This window comes from Acanthochromis polyacanthus, chromosome 14 (genome assembly GCF_021347895.1).
Source record: "Acanthochromis polyacanthus isolate Apoly-LR-REF ecotype Palm Island chromosome 14, KAUST_Apoly_ChrSc, whole genome shotgun sequence".
NCBI lineage: Eukaryota > Metazoa > Chordata > Actinopteri > Pomacentridae > Acanthochromis > Acanthochromis polyacanthus.
Window position 1 is genome coordinate 17,354,058 of NC_067126.1, and position 17,662 is coordinate 17,371,719.

Below are 17,662 nucleotides of genomic sequence, written 5' to 3' on the forward strand. Positions count from 1 at the left end.
ACACAGACACACACACAGACACACACACACACATACATATCTATGGATGGAGGGGTGGGGTTCCTTGACTCCACCCTCAGGAGGAGGTCCTTGGCCCATATTCAGACCTTTGATCCCAGCTCATAGGAGGGTGCTGAGGAATGATGACAGTGCACCTTGTGCTCCATCCTCTGGGAAGCGCAAAGGAGAGAGTGGCCAAGTTCATTTCCAAATCATCTTACACTTCCTCAGTGACATTTTGATGGAGGGGACAGTAAGTTCCTGTTCCTGTGAAGGAAACAGGGGTGGCTGGCATCCTAGAGAACACTGAAAGGAGGAGAGACCAGAGGAGGAGTTGATTTGGGTGTTATGGATGTATGCAGTCCAGAGTGTATGTTTTGGCCATGCCCTGTCCGGGTTTGCTGGAGCACACCCAGAGCGGACAGTCCGTCATGAGGGCTGACCAGCTCGTCGTCCGCTTTGACTTCCACAAACTGGGCAGTCCCTTGTTGTAGTCTGAGCTGTCTTGCTGGATTGTGGAAACCATTCATGAGATGTGTGCTTCTCAGGTGTGCCAGTCACATCCTTGGCACGAGCACATGCACCTCGTGATGTGGAGCCTCTCTTCCTGCCATATATGCAGCAGCCACATGGTCATCTCGGTCCACTTTTGTCTCATCCATTACAATACAGCAGCCAGTCGCTCCATTGGAGTGGTTGCTGGGTCTGACTTAATGAATGGCAGGTCCAGGTTTCTGTCCACATTCGTTGTCTCCCCTTGTCAGTTTAGTAGCTTACCAGTTGATCTGAGTGGCCACTCTGTTCATAGCTTTGATTGTTTCATCTTGGTCTTTAACAGTGTTGCATCAGTGTTGTTCATTGTTTGTAGTGTTCGTTCATAAATGTTCCTTTGATGGAACTTGAGAGCTTCAAGATGATCACCGGATTCATTCCTGAGTACCAACATAGTGTCTGCCTGGGTGTCACTAAGCAGATTACATCTCTGTGGCTCGACAGTAAGCACCATAAAGAAGACTGGTACTTAGGCAGCAAGGTTAGTGATATAGATCAGAAATTGCTGGCCATTAACCCACCTGTGGAGGTGACAAGGGCACCAAGGACCGTGAAGGATAGAAAATTCTGGAAAGCATCTGAGTGGAGGTCATTTTTGTTGTTTTATGTGTTGCCTGTTTTGAATGGCATTCTAAAAAATAAGTACTGGAATCACCTTTTTTAAATGGTTTTTACAATGCACACTCTTCTTCAGGAAGCCATCAAAGTAAGACATGTGGATGCAGCAGAACAAGCTCTGTGAAAGTTTGTCCTTAACTTTGAGAAACTTTATGGAGCTGCTAATGCTTCTTTTAATGTCCATTTATTAATGCACTTGGCAGCAGGAGTGCACAACTGGGGACCACTGTGGGCAACATCCACATTTCCATTTGAATCATTTAATGGGACTTTGCTTAGGTTTGTCAGTGGAACAACACATGTGCCAACACAAATAGTGAAGAGATTTCTTCAGTGGCGGGGTCTCTCAACAAAAGCATTGAAAACAAGAGCAATCCGAGATTTCTGACCTCCGCCAAGGGAAGATGATACGAAGTTGGAAAATCTAAATCCGGATCCAGAATCCAGATCTTTAACCGGATCAACACAAAATTTGAATGGAGTCTTCCCTGGGCCAAGATCCACCTCTGGTGAAAATTTCATGAAGATCTGACAAGTAGTTTCCGAGAAATCCTGTCCACAGACACGCACACAGACAGACAAATAAATAAACAGACCCGATCACATAACCTCCTTGGCGGAGGTAACAATGGCAAATGCTGATGACAGCATAAATACATTATTTGGCAAACTTCAAAGTACCTCTGGCTTAAGAAAAAAATCAAAAGAGTTTCAGCATGATGTCAGAGGTTTGGGCTGCCCAAAGAAAGGCAGCACATCTGTGTTGCAGAGGATTGGCTATTGAAAGTTTTATAGGAGTGACAGTCCATTCAGGTTTATTTTATGACCGTTTCATTTGCCGCAGCGTAGTTTATCATTCATATAACAACACCACTCTTAAAAAGAGAAACAGTTTAGTTGTACAGTTAAATGATGGAACATTCTGTGAAGTTATGACCCTAGTGGCCTTTACATCTGATGGGGCCTCATCCACATCCACCAAGTTCTGTATTTTAGTAAAAGAGCTTACCAAGAATGGAGGAAAGGTTTGTAGAGATATTTAGTTAAATATATCTTCCACATTTCTAAATGAGGTGTCTCACACCCATAATGTATTTGCCGTGCATCCCCATTCCCTCAAACGTAATTGTGTATTGGTTAAGTCCAAGGGAAAAAATGTATGTCATTCCCGAACCAAACACTGTTGAAAGGGATTAAAACTTTGGGTGAACTACTACTTTGCAGGCACCAGTGCCACACCAACCTCCACATATCAGTACTATACGCATCAAGTGCTGTCAGTGACTTTTTGATCTGTACAAACATTCTCCAATTGTTCTTGTTGCCCAGCTTTTTCTCCACTAGACAATACTAAAGAAATATTCTTTTTTGAACACAAAGTGTGAGCAAACATTATATTTTGTCTGTAAATAATTCAGTATTAACTGTTGTAATGCAGGTGATGCCATCTGTGAAACCACAATGTAGCACTCTACCAACTCCGCCACTTGCTTTTTAGCACAACAGTTACATATTTGTGCACTAGCACTTTTGAAGTGTGCATGTGTTTGTGTTTAATTTTGTTTTGTGTCTATTATGTATCATATGTTTGGTTTTTTTGCAAAACTCATTAAAAATCATATAACAATGACAAGGATTGCTATCAGTGCGTTTTACATACAGCACAAAATTGCTTACATTCTTCTTACATTCTTGCATTTTCCAAAAGATTGTCCTGAAGTACAGTACCGTAAGTAAATAACGTCACTTTATCATCAGACTGAAGCGTGACACTCAAACTTAATATTACAGTGTTGATATTAAAGTGTGCACTTTTAAAGTATGCTCAGTGAATATTACAATAACAATTTTGAGCATACTTTAAAAAAAATCTGTCAAAAATATATGTAAACAGTAATTCAAAAAGTACATTTTAGAAACTACACATAACTTATACTTAAAATGTACTGTAATATAGTATATTTATATCAAGTGTAATATAGTATAATTTTTTATAGTGTGTTAAAAGTATAAGCATGATTGTGTGATATTAGTATACTTTTTATATGTTAAAAAAAGTACAGTTTGTGTAAGTACATTTTACATATACTACTTAAAATGTGAATACACTTGAAATACAATAAAGCACTTTTTTTCCCCCACCAGGGCACAGTACTTTTCCACTGTGCATGCAGCTTGCATGCCGTTTCCAACTGCTCCCAAGTTTGTGACATATGTGTTGAAGAGAGAATATGGTGTGCTGACTGGGTGAAAATGTGTGATGCACTTATGCTTTGCAAAACTTACCTGAGTAGTCTCATCTGGCTAATCTCTCCATGGTATTGATCCTTTGCTTCACTGAATCAATGCTTAAATCATCTCTCATTTCTCAGCAGATCACTACAACTCTTATTATGAGCACGATTGCAAGTTTAATCAATCAATATGAAAGTGAAGTAAAAATAATCAATATAAAAGTGGAGTAGAAAAATATAATTAATCAATCACAATCAATATAAAACTGAAGTGGAAAAAAAACATTCCTTGTATGAGTAAGTAGTTGAGATTTTTATAGTCACCTTAGCTGTCTATCAACGGCCATAACAATGTAACTGCAGAGCTAATTGACGTTGCTGCAAAGAGGTAGTCTTGTGTTTGCATCATTAATAACTGAACTGATATAAATCAGCAGTCTGAGTGTTAAAGTAAAAGTCTGACAACAACAACGTGACTCTCATATGTTAGAACACACGTCTGATCACAGATTTATGTGGAAAAAGAAACAACATATATTACGCTCCTGCTGATGTGGATGTGCTGCGCGTGATTTCCGTCTCTGAGCTTTGACGCCTCCTACATGTACGTTGTCGCGCCGCTTGTCTTATTGTGAAAGTGTGACAGCGGACGTAGAGGGTGAAGCTCCGTGCTGACTGCAGGTTCAGATGTCGACCATCACTCCGGATAAAGCTCCTCATCTCCCAAAAGTCTGGATCGCACTGAGGCGGTTCGACAGAAACGGTTAGTAAGTTTTTCTAAGTTTTTCGTCTTCTCAGTGTATGGTAGTTTCTGTTACTGATCTGTGCGTCGGTGTGCATGGCAACCAGTCTATAACCCGTTACATGGACATGATGCTGTCATGTTGCTTCACATAATGTTTTGGTGAAAATATAACAAGCAACTGATATTCACACATGGGGTTTTTCTTTGACTTGATCCAGTGAAGGGATCAGGGATCATGTCCACATCAGGTGAGAGGACAGCAGCAGCTGACTGTGACTGTGAGTGTCAGCAGCTCACACAGCATGCACATGTTAATGAGGGACTGAAGGCTTTTACCATGATCTTACAAATCTGAAGATGTAAGTGTCAGACATTTGACTGTAACCAATATTAACAGATCCAGGCAGGCCTGAAGGCATCTGCTTTGTATTACAATTTGTGCCTAATATTATATCATCTTTCTATTATCTGACATATCTACTGCTTCTACCTCACTGAACAAGCCACAATCAGTGAGTCCATACATGTGCATTTGAGGGCTTTTGTACTGTATTAGCATGCCTAATCCTTCAATTTAATCCTTAAAAAACATCCCAACAGTCCAAAGAAAATCGGAAAACTGCTTCAACTATCCTGAAAAGCATGATTTCTTCCTTTAAAGTCAGCCCAATTTTTTATCTTAGCTTTCATGACAGTTTTACAAGCTAAAAACCTAGATATGTATAATGGTATACTTTCTCTATTATCATTTTTAATAAACATACAATTTTAAGACTAACATCTTCAATATTCCCAGCATTTGAAAACAACTATTATTCCGTCTTTGCACAACTGCAGAGCAGTTTCTAATTATAGGGTCGTTTTTGAAGGAGACTAAATGATATAAGTGGTGTGTGACTTCGATAGAATCTGCATCAATTATCAATAAAGGGTCTTGTTATCTTCATAAAGATGACACAGTGTATTTACACACGTGGACAAAATTGTTGGTACCCCTCAGTTAAAGAAGGAAAAACCCACAATTCTCACTGAAATCACTTGAAACTCACAAAAGTAACAATAAATAAAAATTTATTGAAAATTAAATAATCAAAATCAGCCATCACTTTTGAATTGTTGATTAACATAATTATTTTAAAAAAACTAACTAATGAAATAGGGCTGGACAAAAATGATGGTACCCATAACTTAATATTTTGTTGCACAACCTTTTGAGGCAATCACTGCAATTAAACGATTTCTGTATTTGTCAATGAGCGTTCTGCAGCTGTCAACAGGTATTTTGGCCCACTCCTCATGAGCAAACAGCTCCAGTTGTCTCAGGTTTGATGGGTGTCTTCTCCAAATGGCATGTTTCAGCTCCTTCCACATATGTTCAATGGGATTCAGATCTGGGCTCATAGAAGGCCACTTTAGAATAGTCCAACGCTTTTCTCTCAGCCATTCTTGGGTGTTTTTGGCTGTGTGTTTTGGATCGTTGTCCTGTTGGAAGACCCATGACCTGCGACTGAGACCAAGCTTTCTGACACTAGGCAGCACATTTCTCTCCAGAATGCCTTGATAGTCTTCAGATTTCATCGTACCTTGCACACTTTCAAGACACCCTGTGCCAGATGCAGCAAAGCAGCCCCAAAACATTACTGAGCCTCCTCCATGTTTCACCGTAGGGACAGTGTTCTTTTCTTCGTATGCTTGGTTTTTGAGTCTATGAACATAGAGTTGATGTGCCTTACCAAAAAGCTCCAGTTTGGTCTCATCTGTCCAAAGGACATTCTCCCAGAAGCTTTGTGGCTTGTCAGCATGCATTTTTGCAAATTCCAGTCTCGCTTTTTTATGAGTTTTTTTCAGCAGTGGTGTCCTCCTTGGTCGTCTCCCATGAAGTCCACTTTGGCTCAAACAACGACGAATGGTGCGATCTGACACTGATGTACCTTGGCCTTGGAGTTCACCTTTAATTTCTTTGGAGGTTGCTCTGGGCTCTTTGGATACAATTCCAACGATCCGTCTCTTCAATTTGTCATCAATTTTCCTCTTGCGGCCACGTCCAGGGAGGTTGGCTACTGTCCCGTGGGTCTTGAACTTCTGAATAATATGAGCCACTGTTGTCACAGGAACTTCAAGCTGTTTAGAGATGGTCTTATAGCCTTTACCTTTAAGATGTTTGTCTATAATTTTTTTTCCGATGTCCTGGGACAATTCTCTCCTTCGCTTTCTGTTGTCCATGTTCTGTGTGGTACACACCTTTTCACCAAACAGCAGGGTGACTACTTGTCTCCCTTTAAATAGGCAGACTGACTGATTATGAGTTTGGAAACACCTGTGATGTCAATTAAATGACACACCTGAGTTAATCATGTCACTCTGGTCAAATAGTTTTCAATCTTTTATAGAGGTACCATCATTTTTGTCCAGGCCTGTTTCATTAGTTTTCATTTAGTTTTTTAAATAATTATGTTAATCAGCAATTCAAAAGTAATGGCTGTTTTTGATTATTTAATTTTCAATAAATTTTTATTTATTGTTACTTTTGTGAGTTTCAAGTGATTTCAGTGAGAATTGTGGGTTTTTCCTTCTTTAACTGAGGGGTACCAACAATTTTGTCCACGTATGTAAATAGTGAATGAAGCTGGTCCAAGGACAGCACCATGGGGAACTCCCTTTGTAATGGGGAGTAAAGAGGACTGAATATTACCCATCTTGATAAAATGTAATCTACTGAAGAGATATTTCAGAAGCTGCACGTAAGTGCAGTAATCAAAACCCAGAGGGCAAAAGTATGAAAACAGATTGAACCAGGTCAAAAGCCTTTCTTAATCAGTAAAATAAATGTGAAGACAACCTGCTAGTGCAAACACATCACTGTGCACTCTGAAGGCCAAGCAGTGTGGTGGGGGAGGTTGTCTAGAATTCCTGCAACACTTTTCCACAAGACCAGAGGTGTGTCCACTGAACTGTCCTGTCTGATGAGCGGATGAGCTGAAGGACAAACCAAACATCCAGCTACAGAGGTTTTACACTGCATAGCAATGTAGTAGTTATTCATCTTCAATGGCATAACTGACTTATAAATCATTGCTAAATGATGGATTATCCATAAATAAAGCCATTTGTTGCAACTTAAAAACTTGTTGGAGAGGGACACATTAGAAAGTAGGAGACTCTCCTGTTCTATTTGTTGCAGATGAAAGAGTGGTGGCTCTTCGAGAAGTGTCCTTTCCTTCAGCCACTGATACCACAACGATCATACAGGTATGCAATGCTCTGTTTATCCATCCATCCATCCATCTATCCATCCATGAAAATCATTGGCAGAGTCCAACCAAACTGAGACCATCACTTACACTGCTCTCCCAGAAACTGATAACTGTATTTTTTCAATAAATGGTCATTTTTTTTGGTCGCTGATTTTTATCATTTCCTTACATAGACCAGACTGCCATGTAGAAGAACAACATGTACATACATGTGCATGAACGCACACACAAACACACACGACTTTTTTGTTTTTAAATGTAACCCTCAATTGATTTAAACAATTAAGATCTGGAACAGCTGTTTCTAGTTATGTTTGTTTGATTTAAATTCTATTCAGATTAAGAAGTAAGTCCAGTTCTTTAGGTATGTGTGTACCCCTCTCCACTGTCGGTCATGTCTGGCCAGATTTCAGCCTGAGGTTGCAGTGAACTCCCCTTGGCTCCGTCCCTGCTGGGATTCACCTTAAACTCTTCCAGAATTTTACATTTGGCTCTCCAAGTCTAACTGACAGTACAGAGTGCTCTCAGTCAACATACTGCACTATTTGGTTGGTTGCATTTGCTTTACTTGTTATTTGTATTAATCTCTACAGACCATATTTTCTGAAGATTTTGTTTTGTTGTATGCTTTGATGTTCACCTTAAATAAGCTATTTACAGTGAGTGTGTTCTGTTCGTTTATTTAAAGAGACTTGTGTTTGTATATGTCTTTTCAGATTCTCACCAATACCTTTGGGCTGAACGCTTCCAATGTTGTATTCAAGGTACAATGACACATTTGGCCTCATGTGTAAGATGCATTCATGTCTCTGAATGTTTGTGTCTCCAGAATATCCTGATAAACAACTTAAAGTCTATGACAGTTGTGAAAACACACAGTAAGCTGGATCACTTTGGTCTGTGTGCAGATAAGGAACCACCGTGGCTGTCTCATCCCCCTGAACAGCTCCATCCCTGCTAACAGCAAGCACGTGTATGTGATCTGGTGATGTTTGTGTCGATATCTATTCACAGCATACTGATCGGTCTCTAAGCAATTGTGTATTTCTTCCCACAGACCTTACGTGCTTGAGGTAGCCAAGATTTTTCAGCATGGTAAGAGCGTCCTCGCCTTGTTCTTTCTTCAACATGTGGCCAGGGGTCCGTCTGTTATTTGAGCTTTTATGTATCACAACACTGCCAATGGAGTAGTAATAGGAAATTATTCCCTTTCATGACAGAATTTAGATGAGGAAAATCAAGCCTGCACAGTATCTGATGGATATAAATCTTCAACAGTTAGTTTAGCTCTTACTGAAATAAATGTTAAAAAATAAATAAAAACACTGAATGAGAAGGTGTGTCCAAACTTTTGACTGGTAGTGTATTTTCCAACATGTTGATTGTGCAGAGTTTAGGTTTGATTCCAGAGTCTGATCAATTACTGCTTAAAACAAGATGATTTAGTCAAATAAAATTACAGTGATTTAAGGTAAATCTCCATAAGAGATGTTACAAATGTACTGAACATTATTAGTCTCTATGCAGCTACATTTGAGTTTGTTATGAACCTCGTAGTAAATGTTTGAAGGCTGCTAATCAGTGCTAAATAGGGGAACTCGAAGTTCGGAAATGGGCCATTTAGATAAGATGGTTATATATTTTAAGATTTTATTTTTCTGGGCAAATCACTTTAGATTATGACAATCCTGGCCTCATGTGCAACCCAACATGGATGAAAATACAATGAAGCTACGGCCCTGCCCTTTTCTAAAACTGAATATGATCATGTGGTTTTGTTGTTACTTCTACTGTGTCCCGTTTTCTCCTTTGTATCAAAGCTGCACATGCATAGTAGCTGCTGCAGAAAAAGTCAGTTTTTCACGTCTGTTGGTTGTGATTTTACGGCAGTGCAACCCAGGCCCAGAACCATTCCCATGATTGTGATCAACAAGAGCATGAAGACCAGACTGCAGACTATTGACAGGAGGGTAAGACACAGGAACAAAGCAGTGATAACACAACAAAAACTATGTGTGGTAATGGTGTAGTATGTTTTACTAAATTACTAAAATTATGCATTTTCAATAGTTATGAAAAGTATTACTGCCCTTGAAAAATGAGTTTATTTACAACCCCTGTACAGCTTAAAAGAGCTTGAGCTGCTTTGCAAAGAAGAATGACATAAAATTGCATTGTCCAGCTGTGGACAAAGCTGAATGAGACCTATCCACAAAGGCTCAATGCTGTAAATGTGATCATGGGTGTGTCTACTAAATACTGTCTTGAAAGGGGGGAATGCTTATAGAATCACATATATTATACTTGATATTTTCAATGAACTTACATTTCTTTGTTGAAATCTGTTTTTGCTTTGACATGAAAGAGTCTTCTGTCATAAATTGTGATCTAGAAAGACAAATTACGGTGACCATGATTCAGTCTTGAAAAGCAGTAAGAAGGGAAAACATTCAAGGGGGGATGAACCCATTTTTGGGCACTGTAGTAATCAGAAAATGTAAAAGTTGCTCGGAATAAGCGGAGCCTCAAGACATTTTCATTTTGTCCATTTTTTTGTACTGCAGATTCAGCGACTGAACGACCTTCTACCTCAAATCAAACTCAGGCACAATGAAAAGCTCACTCAGGTGTTTGAACTGTCCTCCAGCAGGGAACACGGTCATAAACACATCACAGCCGTGCTTCTGAGTGTATCAACCTCACAGTAAATGCCATTAGACCTGCTGTTCACATTACTAGTCATCCACTTGACCAAAACCTTTCTGTTTTGTCTCAGGAGATTGAATGTCTCAGCCAAAAGTTGAAGTTTCTCCATAAAAGAATGCAGGTGAGACCATGATCAAACAAAATTATCATTCAACTTGTCCTCACAGGGCGGTCTAGGTTTGAGACATTTATTATGTCCTTGACCAACCAGCATACTTTCCCACCAAACAGCTGCCTAGAAACTCAAGTTAATCTGATCTCCTCCAGACGGTACTTTGCTCTCATGAATAGTCCCTGCATAATGGCATTTCTCAGAATTTATAGTGAAGCAGTCATCCACAACAATTAATATGTTCATGTAGCTTCTACGTCTCTGCATTTTTAGTGTCATACTGCAGTTATAGTATGTTTGTTCTGTGATCTGTCCTGCAGGTGGCAGATTCTCACAGCTGGAAAGGCGTGCTGACCAGAGCCCCTCTGTGGTGAACGTCCACGTTTCCAGCAGACGGATCGCGGCCCGACGTCAAGCCTTGTCTACAGCGTGTTCACCCACATCTGTCATTCATGTGGAGATTTCAATCACATGCAGTGGTCAGTCTGGTGGGAATCTGGACAGAATATCTTCTTTATACATTCAAATCACATGCTCACCTTCTCTAACCTTCAGGGTATTGCTGATAGAATAATTACAGTACTGTGCTTTTCTGTACAGCTCGACTGAAAATGTAGTGAAAAAATCCCTGTCACCTCTGTATAATTTAGTTGCAGCACATAATTAAGCACCAAATATTTTATTCTTATACCACATTTTGATTTTTAGTGAAGCATTTTTTCATCAACAGGTGTCTTCTGGCTGGAGACGGCATAAATAAAACAGTAAGATGTGTTAAAGATGCTAATGGTGAAACTTAACTCTACTGTATGTTTTTGTTATTATTGTTCTTATTTTACCCAGAAATGCCATGACCACAATTATTCATGTACATTCTAATTGGCAGATTTTGTTCTTAATTAAATACAGCTGTTTGGTGAATATGGTGTTGTGAATTACTACTGAATGAATAATTGATGGACAGTTGTGACAGTTTGGTGACTGTTTCAGTTGTCAGATTGTTCAGCTGAATCAATGCAAAGATATGATTGTTTTTATGAATGCCAGTATGTGGAAACACAAATGATAACAGTATATATATGTTACAAAACAGAACTTTTTATAGTATTATGTAGGAGTACCCAGAATAACACAGGATGTAGACATAGTGTTCATGAATGTTTACTACCAGTCAACAGTTTGGACACACCTCACTTAATGGTTTTTCTTTAAAACCATTAAATGATGGTTCAACTATGCACAAACCGGATGGGATGAAATGTCACTGTAGGATGCTGTGGTAGCCATGCTGGTTCAATGTCAATTTTTCATAAATCTACAACAGTGTCACCAGCAAAGCACCCCCACACCATCACACCTCCTCCTCCATGCTTCACAGTGAAAACCATGCATGTAGAGACCAAACATTCACCTTTTCTATATCGGTGGGTGGAACCAAAGATCTTGAATTTGAACTCATCAGACCAAAGCACAGATTTCCACTGGTCTAATTTCCATTCCTTGTCTTTCTTGGCCCAAACAAATCTCTTCTGCTTGTTGCTTTTCTTTAGTAGTGGTTTCTTAGCAGCTATTTGACCATAAAGGCCTGATCAGCACAGTCTGCTCTGAACAGTTGATGTAGAGATGTGTCTGCTACTAGAACTCTGTGTGGCATTTATCTGGGCTCTAATCTGAGGTGCTGTTAATTTGCCATTTCTGAGACTGGCAACTCGATGAACTTACCTGCAGCAGCAGAGGTGACTCTTGGTCTTTCTTTCCTGAGGCGGTCCTCGTGTGAGCCAGTTTCCTCGTAGTGCATGATGGTTTTTGTGACTGCACTTGGGGATACATTCAAAGTTTCTACAATTTTCCGGACTGACTGACCTTCCCTTCTTAAAGTAATGATGGACTGTCGTTTGTCTTTACTTAGCTGTTTGGTTCTTGCCATAATATGGATTCTAACAGTTGTCAAACAGGGCTGTCAACTGTGTACCAACCTGACTTCTGCACAACACAACTGATGGTCTCAACCCCATGAAGAAAGCAAGAAATTCCACAAATTAACCTTGACAAGGAACACCTGTGAAGTGAAAACTATTTCAGGTGACTACCTAATGAAGCTCACTGAGTGAATGCCAAGAATCTGCAAAGCAGTAATCAAAGGGCAGCTATTTTAAAGAATCTGAAATATGGAACATGTTTTATTTCACACTTTTTTGTTTAGAAATTCCATGTGTTCATAGTTTTGATGCCTTCAGTGAGAATCTACACTATAATCATGAAAGTAAAGAAAAAACATTAAATGAGAAGGTGTGTCCAATGTTTGACTGGTAGTGTACATCTGAATGTTTAGTGAGCAGTAAAGATGGATTTAAGACATTGCTGAATCTTCATTCCTCTGCATAGTGTAACTTCTTGCAAAATTTACACCAGTGTGTAAATATATTACACAACACACTGTGACAGATGCCAGTGACTGACTGTGCAGACCTGCCATCACAAAGAGCCCATCATGACAGTGTCAGCATGCTACATGCAGCTTAGAATGAGTGTGTAATATATATATATATATATATATACACACACACACACACACACACACACTTTTCCTACTGTGATATGGCCTAATGTGAGGTGAAAAGGGCGTATTTTGTTAACAGGGCGAGGAGTGAGTCATTTACTTGCTTATTCTTTCATAATTTTCACGGTGTGTAATGAAATAACGATTTAATAATTCTTTTATTTGTAAAGACCACAGATTACATAGAATATTTACAAAACAATACACAACATTGCTGAATGTTCATTTCAACATGTACAGCCATATATGGCAAAAGAAGCGTAAGATTAAAATGGAAAACTGCCTTTCTCTAAGACATCCAGGCACAACTGCTGGTCATCAGTTGGCTTCACTGAGATGATTCTACCATCATCACCATCCACGGTACCAACAATAATACCCATCATTACAGTGAAACCTTACACGAGCCTCCTTCTTCACCGTAATGGGATTTTTACGTACAGAAAGACAGTTTGCTTTTGGACACAGTTCATGATCTCGATGTACCTCTGCTCTGACAACCAAAGTCCACAATACATCACTCAAGACTGTCACTGTTCCTCTGCTTCCTCTTCAGAGGGTTCCTCGCTCTCTGATTCTTCCTCATCCTCACTGTCACTCTCCTCCTCTTCCTCTGCAGCGCCCTCTTCATCTTTTTCTACAGGCGGCATCTTCACGACAATCTCGTCATCTGCATCATCGTCAACCACCATGGACTTCCTCCTCTCCAGAAGAGAAGGCGTGCAGACCGGAGTGGCGTCCTGAAGTTAAAGAGGAGATCATCAGTGGTCCTGGCATAGAGGGATTACTGATTTGGACTTTCCCCAGAGAGGATGTTGGTACATGGGTTTTATCACGCCGCCACCACGAGACACACGCAATAAGCTTAATGTACCACACCACTGTAGGCACAGTTATCTGACCACAGACCACTGATACACCTGCGGCCATTTTCAGTGTGTGCCAAAGCTGAACATAATAACGTGTGCTGGCCTTACCTCGCTACAAGCAGATGCATTCATGGCATCAGAGGACTTCTTCTTCTGAGGTACCTGGGCAGCCTGGAAAGCAAGAGCACTAAAGTTAAGCAGGACTAGTAGCTCTACTATGTGACACATCTCTGAAATCCATTGTGTGACCTCAAAGAGCACGTCAATTATCACGGCTCATTTGAATTTTCCAGAATAATTCTGCTTATTCTTACCCTTAATTTTCCAAATAGCAATGTCAGACAATATTTAATAAGAATGTACTGCATATAATTTGTATAGAAATGCTAACTCTTAATTTCAAAACACTTACAAATCCCGGGAAGTCGTAGTCGATACCGTGTGCTGCAAGCCTCTTGCGGAGCTTCGATTCTTTGCGCAGCAGCTTGTCGGTCATCTTGGCAACCTGCTCTGGGGTGTGCTTCTTATTGTAGCGAGTTACAGCGGGGTATGAGGGTTTTTTAAATTGCCTTTGGCTGCCAACAAACAGCTTCTCGTGCACCTTCTCAGGTGGAATCACGTGACCTGGGAAAAGGGAAGAGGCAACAATGAGCTTGTTATAAAAATCATTCATACAAATTAAGCTGAACAAACACGCCTTAATAAAAAAGTATAAAATAATGCATACGCCCTAGCAATTTCTGTAAACAGACCCTAAATCAGTTAATACAACTGATTGACAGGATGATCAGGTAAACTTTCTAATCTGCTTTGACGTAGACATGTGTCAGGGGATATGTCTGTCCTTCTGTCTTGGTGAACAGAAATCCTACTGGTGATTAGCAGACTTAAAGGTGAACAATACTCACATTTGATGAGTCTCTCCCCCATGAGGTAATGATTCATAGTCTCTGCAACAATCTTGGCTACTTCATCGCAGTCAAACTCTACAAAAGCATAGCCTTTACTTCCCCCGGTCTGCAAGTCAAATAAACAGACAACAATAGATAAAAATGAGGAAAATATCACGTGATCTGTTCTCTACCGCTCATACCAACCAGCCTAGATTTTAATCTGTTATCCTTTTATGGGCTGTAGATTCTAATGAAATATTTCCGTTTTTCTTCGTGTGTTTGTTGGCACATGGGTTTTATCACTGTGCTAACAGGCAGAGCAGGTGATAAGCTTTAATGCGCCTGATTACTTTAGGCTCAGTTATCTGACCTCAGACCACCGTTACATCTGAGACCATTTTCAGTCTAAGCCAGAGGTCCAGTTAAAGAGTGGACCATCAGAAGCATCATTTTCACTCATCTAATATTGCAAATTAAGCCAATCTAAAGCTTAACTCTTCTTGTCAAAACAATGCAGATTAGACTTTCACCGTCTGATGTGTCAATACGTTTGTGCAGGGTTACCTTCTTGCTCCTGGATAGCCTCAGCCTCAGGACCTTCCCAAACTGTCCAAAGTAAGATTTGAGCTGAGGCTCAAACAGCCCCTTTGGCAGGTGGCCGACGTAAACTACTCCTGGGGTCAAACGACTCCCCTGTGAAAAAAATCAAAACATGTAAATGTCTATGACAGTAGCTTGCAAAGCATGTGAGGCATTTATGAACATTGGTCAATTGCAGCCTCAGAAAAAAAACAAACTGAAAACTCTTCCCCTCTGAACAGCATCAGTCTCTGCATGCAAAGCGGTCACACTGTGCCACCTGATACCACAAGAAAATTCTCAGCCTTCAGGAAACATTTAAGTATGATGAAAGCTGTCCTGTGCTTTGACCACAGCATGGCTGGGAGCAGCTGTCATCCCTGCACCATTTCAACCCAAACCAGTGAGGGGTCAGAGATGACAATTCACTTCACTGGTGCTTATAATTAGGCCAAAGAAGAGTCGAATCTTACAAGCTTTAGGTTACTTGTGCTTATGTGAAAGAACAGATTAAATGTACAATCCAATTATCTCTACCTTGTTTTCCTTTTCTTGATCACCCATGTATTGTGTTAAGACATGACTTATATGTATGGGAACTGACAAAAGGTAAAACTTATAGTTAATATTCAGTACTAAAGATGATGTAAAGAAACTTTCACCTAGTTTATATGCTTGTGCATTAAAATTAAAATGCCAGTCTGGAGCCCTGCATTCTGTCGCAAATGTTACTGGAAAAACTACTTCCTTTTGAATGTGTTCAGCTGTAAATGTCATACCGGTAGTACTTCTGTCTCACCAGCACAGCATGAGATTTTCTCAGTCCTATTCTAAAATAATTGCCTATTGAGAGATTGTGACAATACACGTGTTGACATACATATTATTTCAGTATTGTCCTCTTAGTGTTTACTTGGTGAATATTTTTGGTATATTTGAGTGCAAGTTTTTATAGTCAGGTATTCTCTGAGCAGAAATGCTGTTATGTCACTGCAAAACACAGATACAATGTAGTTTTACAACAAAATGACGGATTTTGATACATAACCAAATGTGAGAGCTTCTTGTAAGCCGACAACAAGACAAAGCGCTGATAGCATTACCTTTGAGTTAGACTAATAATAGTTTCTATTGAGGTAGCTATTGAGAGGGGTCCCATCTAATGTAACTAATGATAAAACTACAGCCACCATTTTAATGAAACCTTACAATAACGTACGCACTAAATGAAAAAAAATTATCAGGTCACAGCGTGCAGTCACCATTAAATTACGTGGTTTAAACATTCACAGTGGATATAACTAATTTACTGAACAGGTCACAAATTCAAGCAGCGGCCCGAAAAATAGCATCCCTTTAATGCAGGAGTAAACAAACACATAAAAAAAAGCATTACTCGTGTAATAACTTCACACGTTTCTTTCAGGGCCACAACTTCTCCCACCTTGTTCGACTTTGTCTTCTTCGCCTCCTGCACCTTCTTCTTAAACTCTGATTCTTGAGCGGGGTTCAGCGCCAGAAGCTCTTTAGCCGGCTTAAAGGCCGACTCTGCTTTATTTTCAGTCATATCTACTAATTACTGACATAAACTGGGGAATTAAAGCAAGCCTGTGAAGCAACTGTCTCCAAACCACGTTGATCCTCTCCGTCCGGTTGCCCATGTGGTGACAGCAAAAGAGCCGCGGAGGGAAGAACTGACTGCGGTGGTGAGAGTCTCACAACGCCGCCTGCAGGCCTGGAGGGTCCAGTGTCATGACGCATAGTTTAATGATATCACATTTGAAGTTAAAATAATAGGTTAAAAAAATACACAGTCTGATCAAAATGGGTAAATAATTCATTTACAATTAATTCAATCTATATTTAATACCAAACCACAATTTTTAGGGTTTACAAATGAGTAAAGTTTAGAAAAGCAGTGATGTGTTAAAAACCCAACAAGCATTGTGTTTTTATTTACAAACTCATGGGTCATTACAGAATTGGAGGACATTTTATGTTCCACCCATCAAATTTCAAATAATCCATGTACAAAATACTAAAACCTGAAGTTGTGCAAATTTACGTGACCAAATCTAAAATAACAAGGAGAAAAGAATGTTTGGAAATAGTTTTACAACACCAAATAGCACGTCGCACTCCATCGCTCTCCTTCTTGGTCAAATCACCCTAACTACTAAACAAAAATCGGATGGGATGTCATGTCTCTGCAGAATGCTGAGATAGCATGCTGGTTCAATGTTCCTTCAGTTTTGAATAAATCTACAACAGTGTCACCAGCAAAGCACCCCCACACCATCACACCACCTCCTCCATGCTTCATGGTGGGAACCATGCATGTAAGAGACCAAACATTCACCTTTTCTGCGTCGCACAAAGACATATTGGGTGGAACCAAAGGTCTCAGACTTGGACTCACCAGACCAAAGCACAGATTTCCACTGGTTTAATGTCCATTCATTGTGTTTGTTAGCCCAAAAAATCTCTTCTGCTTGTTGTTTTTCCTTAGCAGTGGTTTCTTAGCAGCTATTTTACCATAA

The 17,662-nt window shown here is 39.8% G+C and overlaps 2 protein-coding genes and 2 non-coding genes across 6 annotated transcripts; 1 reads left to right on the plus strand and 3 right to left on the minus strand.

Annotated features, from left to right (window-relative positions):
• The first annotated feature begins 4,016 nt into the window (after positions 1-4,016).
• si:zfos-1056e6.1 (uncharacterized protein LOC107988029 homolog) lies at positions 4,017-11,142 on the plus strand. Of its 3 annotated transcripts, none has more exons than XM_022219655.2 (10): positions 4,017-4,167; positions 4,368-4,427; positions 7,331-7,398; positions 8,120-8,167; positions 8,312-8,376; positions 8,461-8,498; positions 9,294-9,373; positions 9,968-10,030; positions 10,180-10,230; positions 10,542-11,142. In XM_022219655.2, the coding sequence occupies exons 1-10, from the start codon at positions 4,092-4,094 to the stop codon at positions 10,593-10,595; spliced, it is 603 nt and encodes a 200-aa protein (XP_022075347.1). In that variant the 5' UTR covers positions 4,017-4,091; the 3' UTR covers positions 10,596-11,142. The 3 variants fall into 3 exon arrangements, with proteins under 3 accessions (XP_022075347.1, XP_022075348.1, XP_022075349.1); XM_022219656.2 differs by having other exon boundaries at positions 4,018-4,167; positions 4,368-4,397; XM_022219657.2 differs by lacking the exon at positions 4,368-4,427 and having other exon boundaries at positions 4,021-4,167.
• Positions 11,143-12,920: 1,778 nt separating this feature from the next.
• nifk (nucleolar protein interacting with the FHA domain of MKI67) lies at positions 12,921-16,800 on the minus strand. The gene is made up of 6 exons (XM_022219654.2): positions 16,567-16,800; positions 15,108-15,236; positions 14,559-14,667; positions 14,063-14,274; positions 13,759-13,821; positions 12,921-13,521 (listed from the first exon to the last, which is right to left on the minus strand). The coding sequence occupies exons 1-6, from the start codon at positions 16,687-16,689 to the stop codon at positions 13,312-13,314; spliced, it is 846 nt and encodes a 281-aa protein (XP_022075346.2). The 5' UTR covers positions 16,690-16,800; the 3' UTR covers positions 12,921-13,311.
• Positions 13,592-13,722, minus strand: LOC127537319 (small nucleolar RNA ACA64). Its single transcript, XR_007946912.1, has one exon. It is a non-coding gene; the product is annotated as a small nucleolar RNA ACA64 (small nucleolar RNA).
• Positions 14,821-14,952, minus strand: LOC127537317 (small nucleolar RNA ACA64). The gene has a single exon (XR_007946910.1). It is a non-coding gene; the product is annotated as a small nucleolar RNA ACA64 (small nucleolar RNA).
• Positions 16,801-17,662: the final 862 nt, after the last annotated feature.

Bases quoted from the DNA above. Each gene is read 5' to 3' on its own strand.
- si:zfos-1056e6.1 (XM_022219655.2), top strand. From the start codon at position 4,092: ATGTCGACCATCACTCCGGATAAAGCTCCTCATCTCCCAAAAGTCTGG. The intron at 4,428-7,330 runs GTGAGTGTCAGC...TATTTGTTGCAG, and splicing joins AGCAGCAGCTGACTGTGACT to ATGAAAGAGTGGTGGCTCTT. The intron at 10,031-10,179 runs GTGTTTGAACTG...GTTTTGTCTCAG, and splicing joins ACAATGAAAAGCTCACTCAG to GAGATTGAATGTCTCAGCCA.
- nifk (XM_022219654.2), bottom strand. From the start codon at position 16,689: ATGACTGAAAATAAAGCAGAGTCGGCCTTTAAGCCGGCTAAAGAGCTT. The intron at 14,668-15,107 runs GTAACCCTGCAC...TTTGACTTGCAG, and splicing joins GGCTATCCAGGAGCAAGAAG to ACCGGGGGAAGTAAAGGCTA. The intron at 13,822-14,062 runs GTAAGTGTTTTG...CTTGCTTTCCAG, and splicing joins ACTACGACTTCCCGGGATTT to GCTGCCCAGGTACCTCAGAA.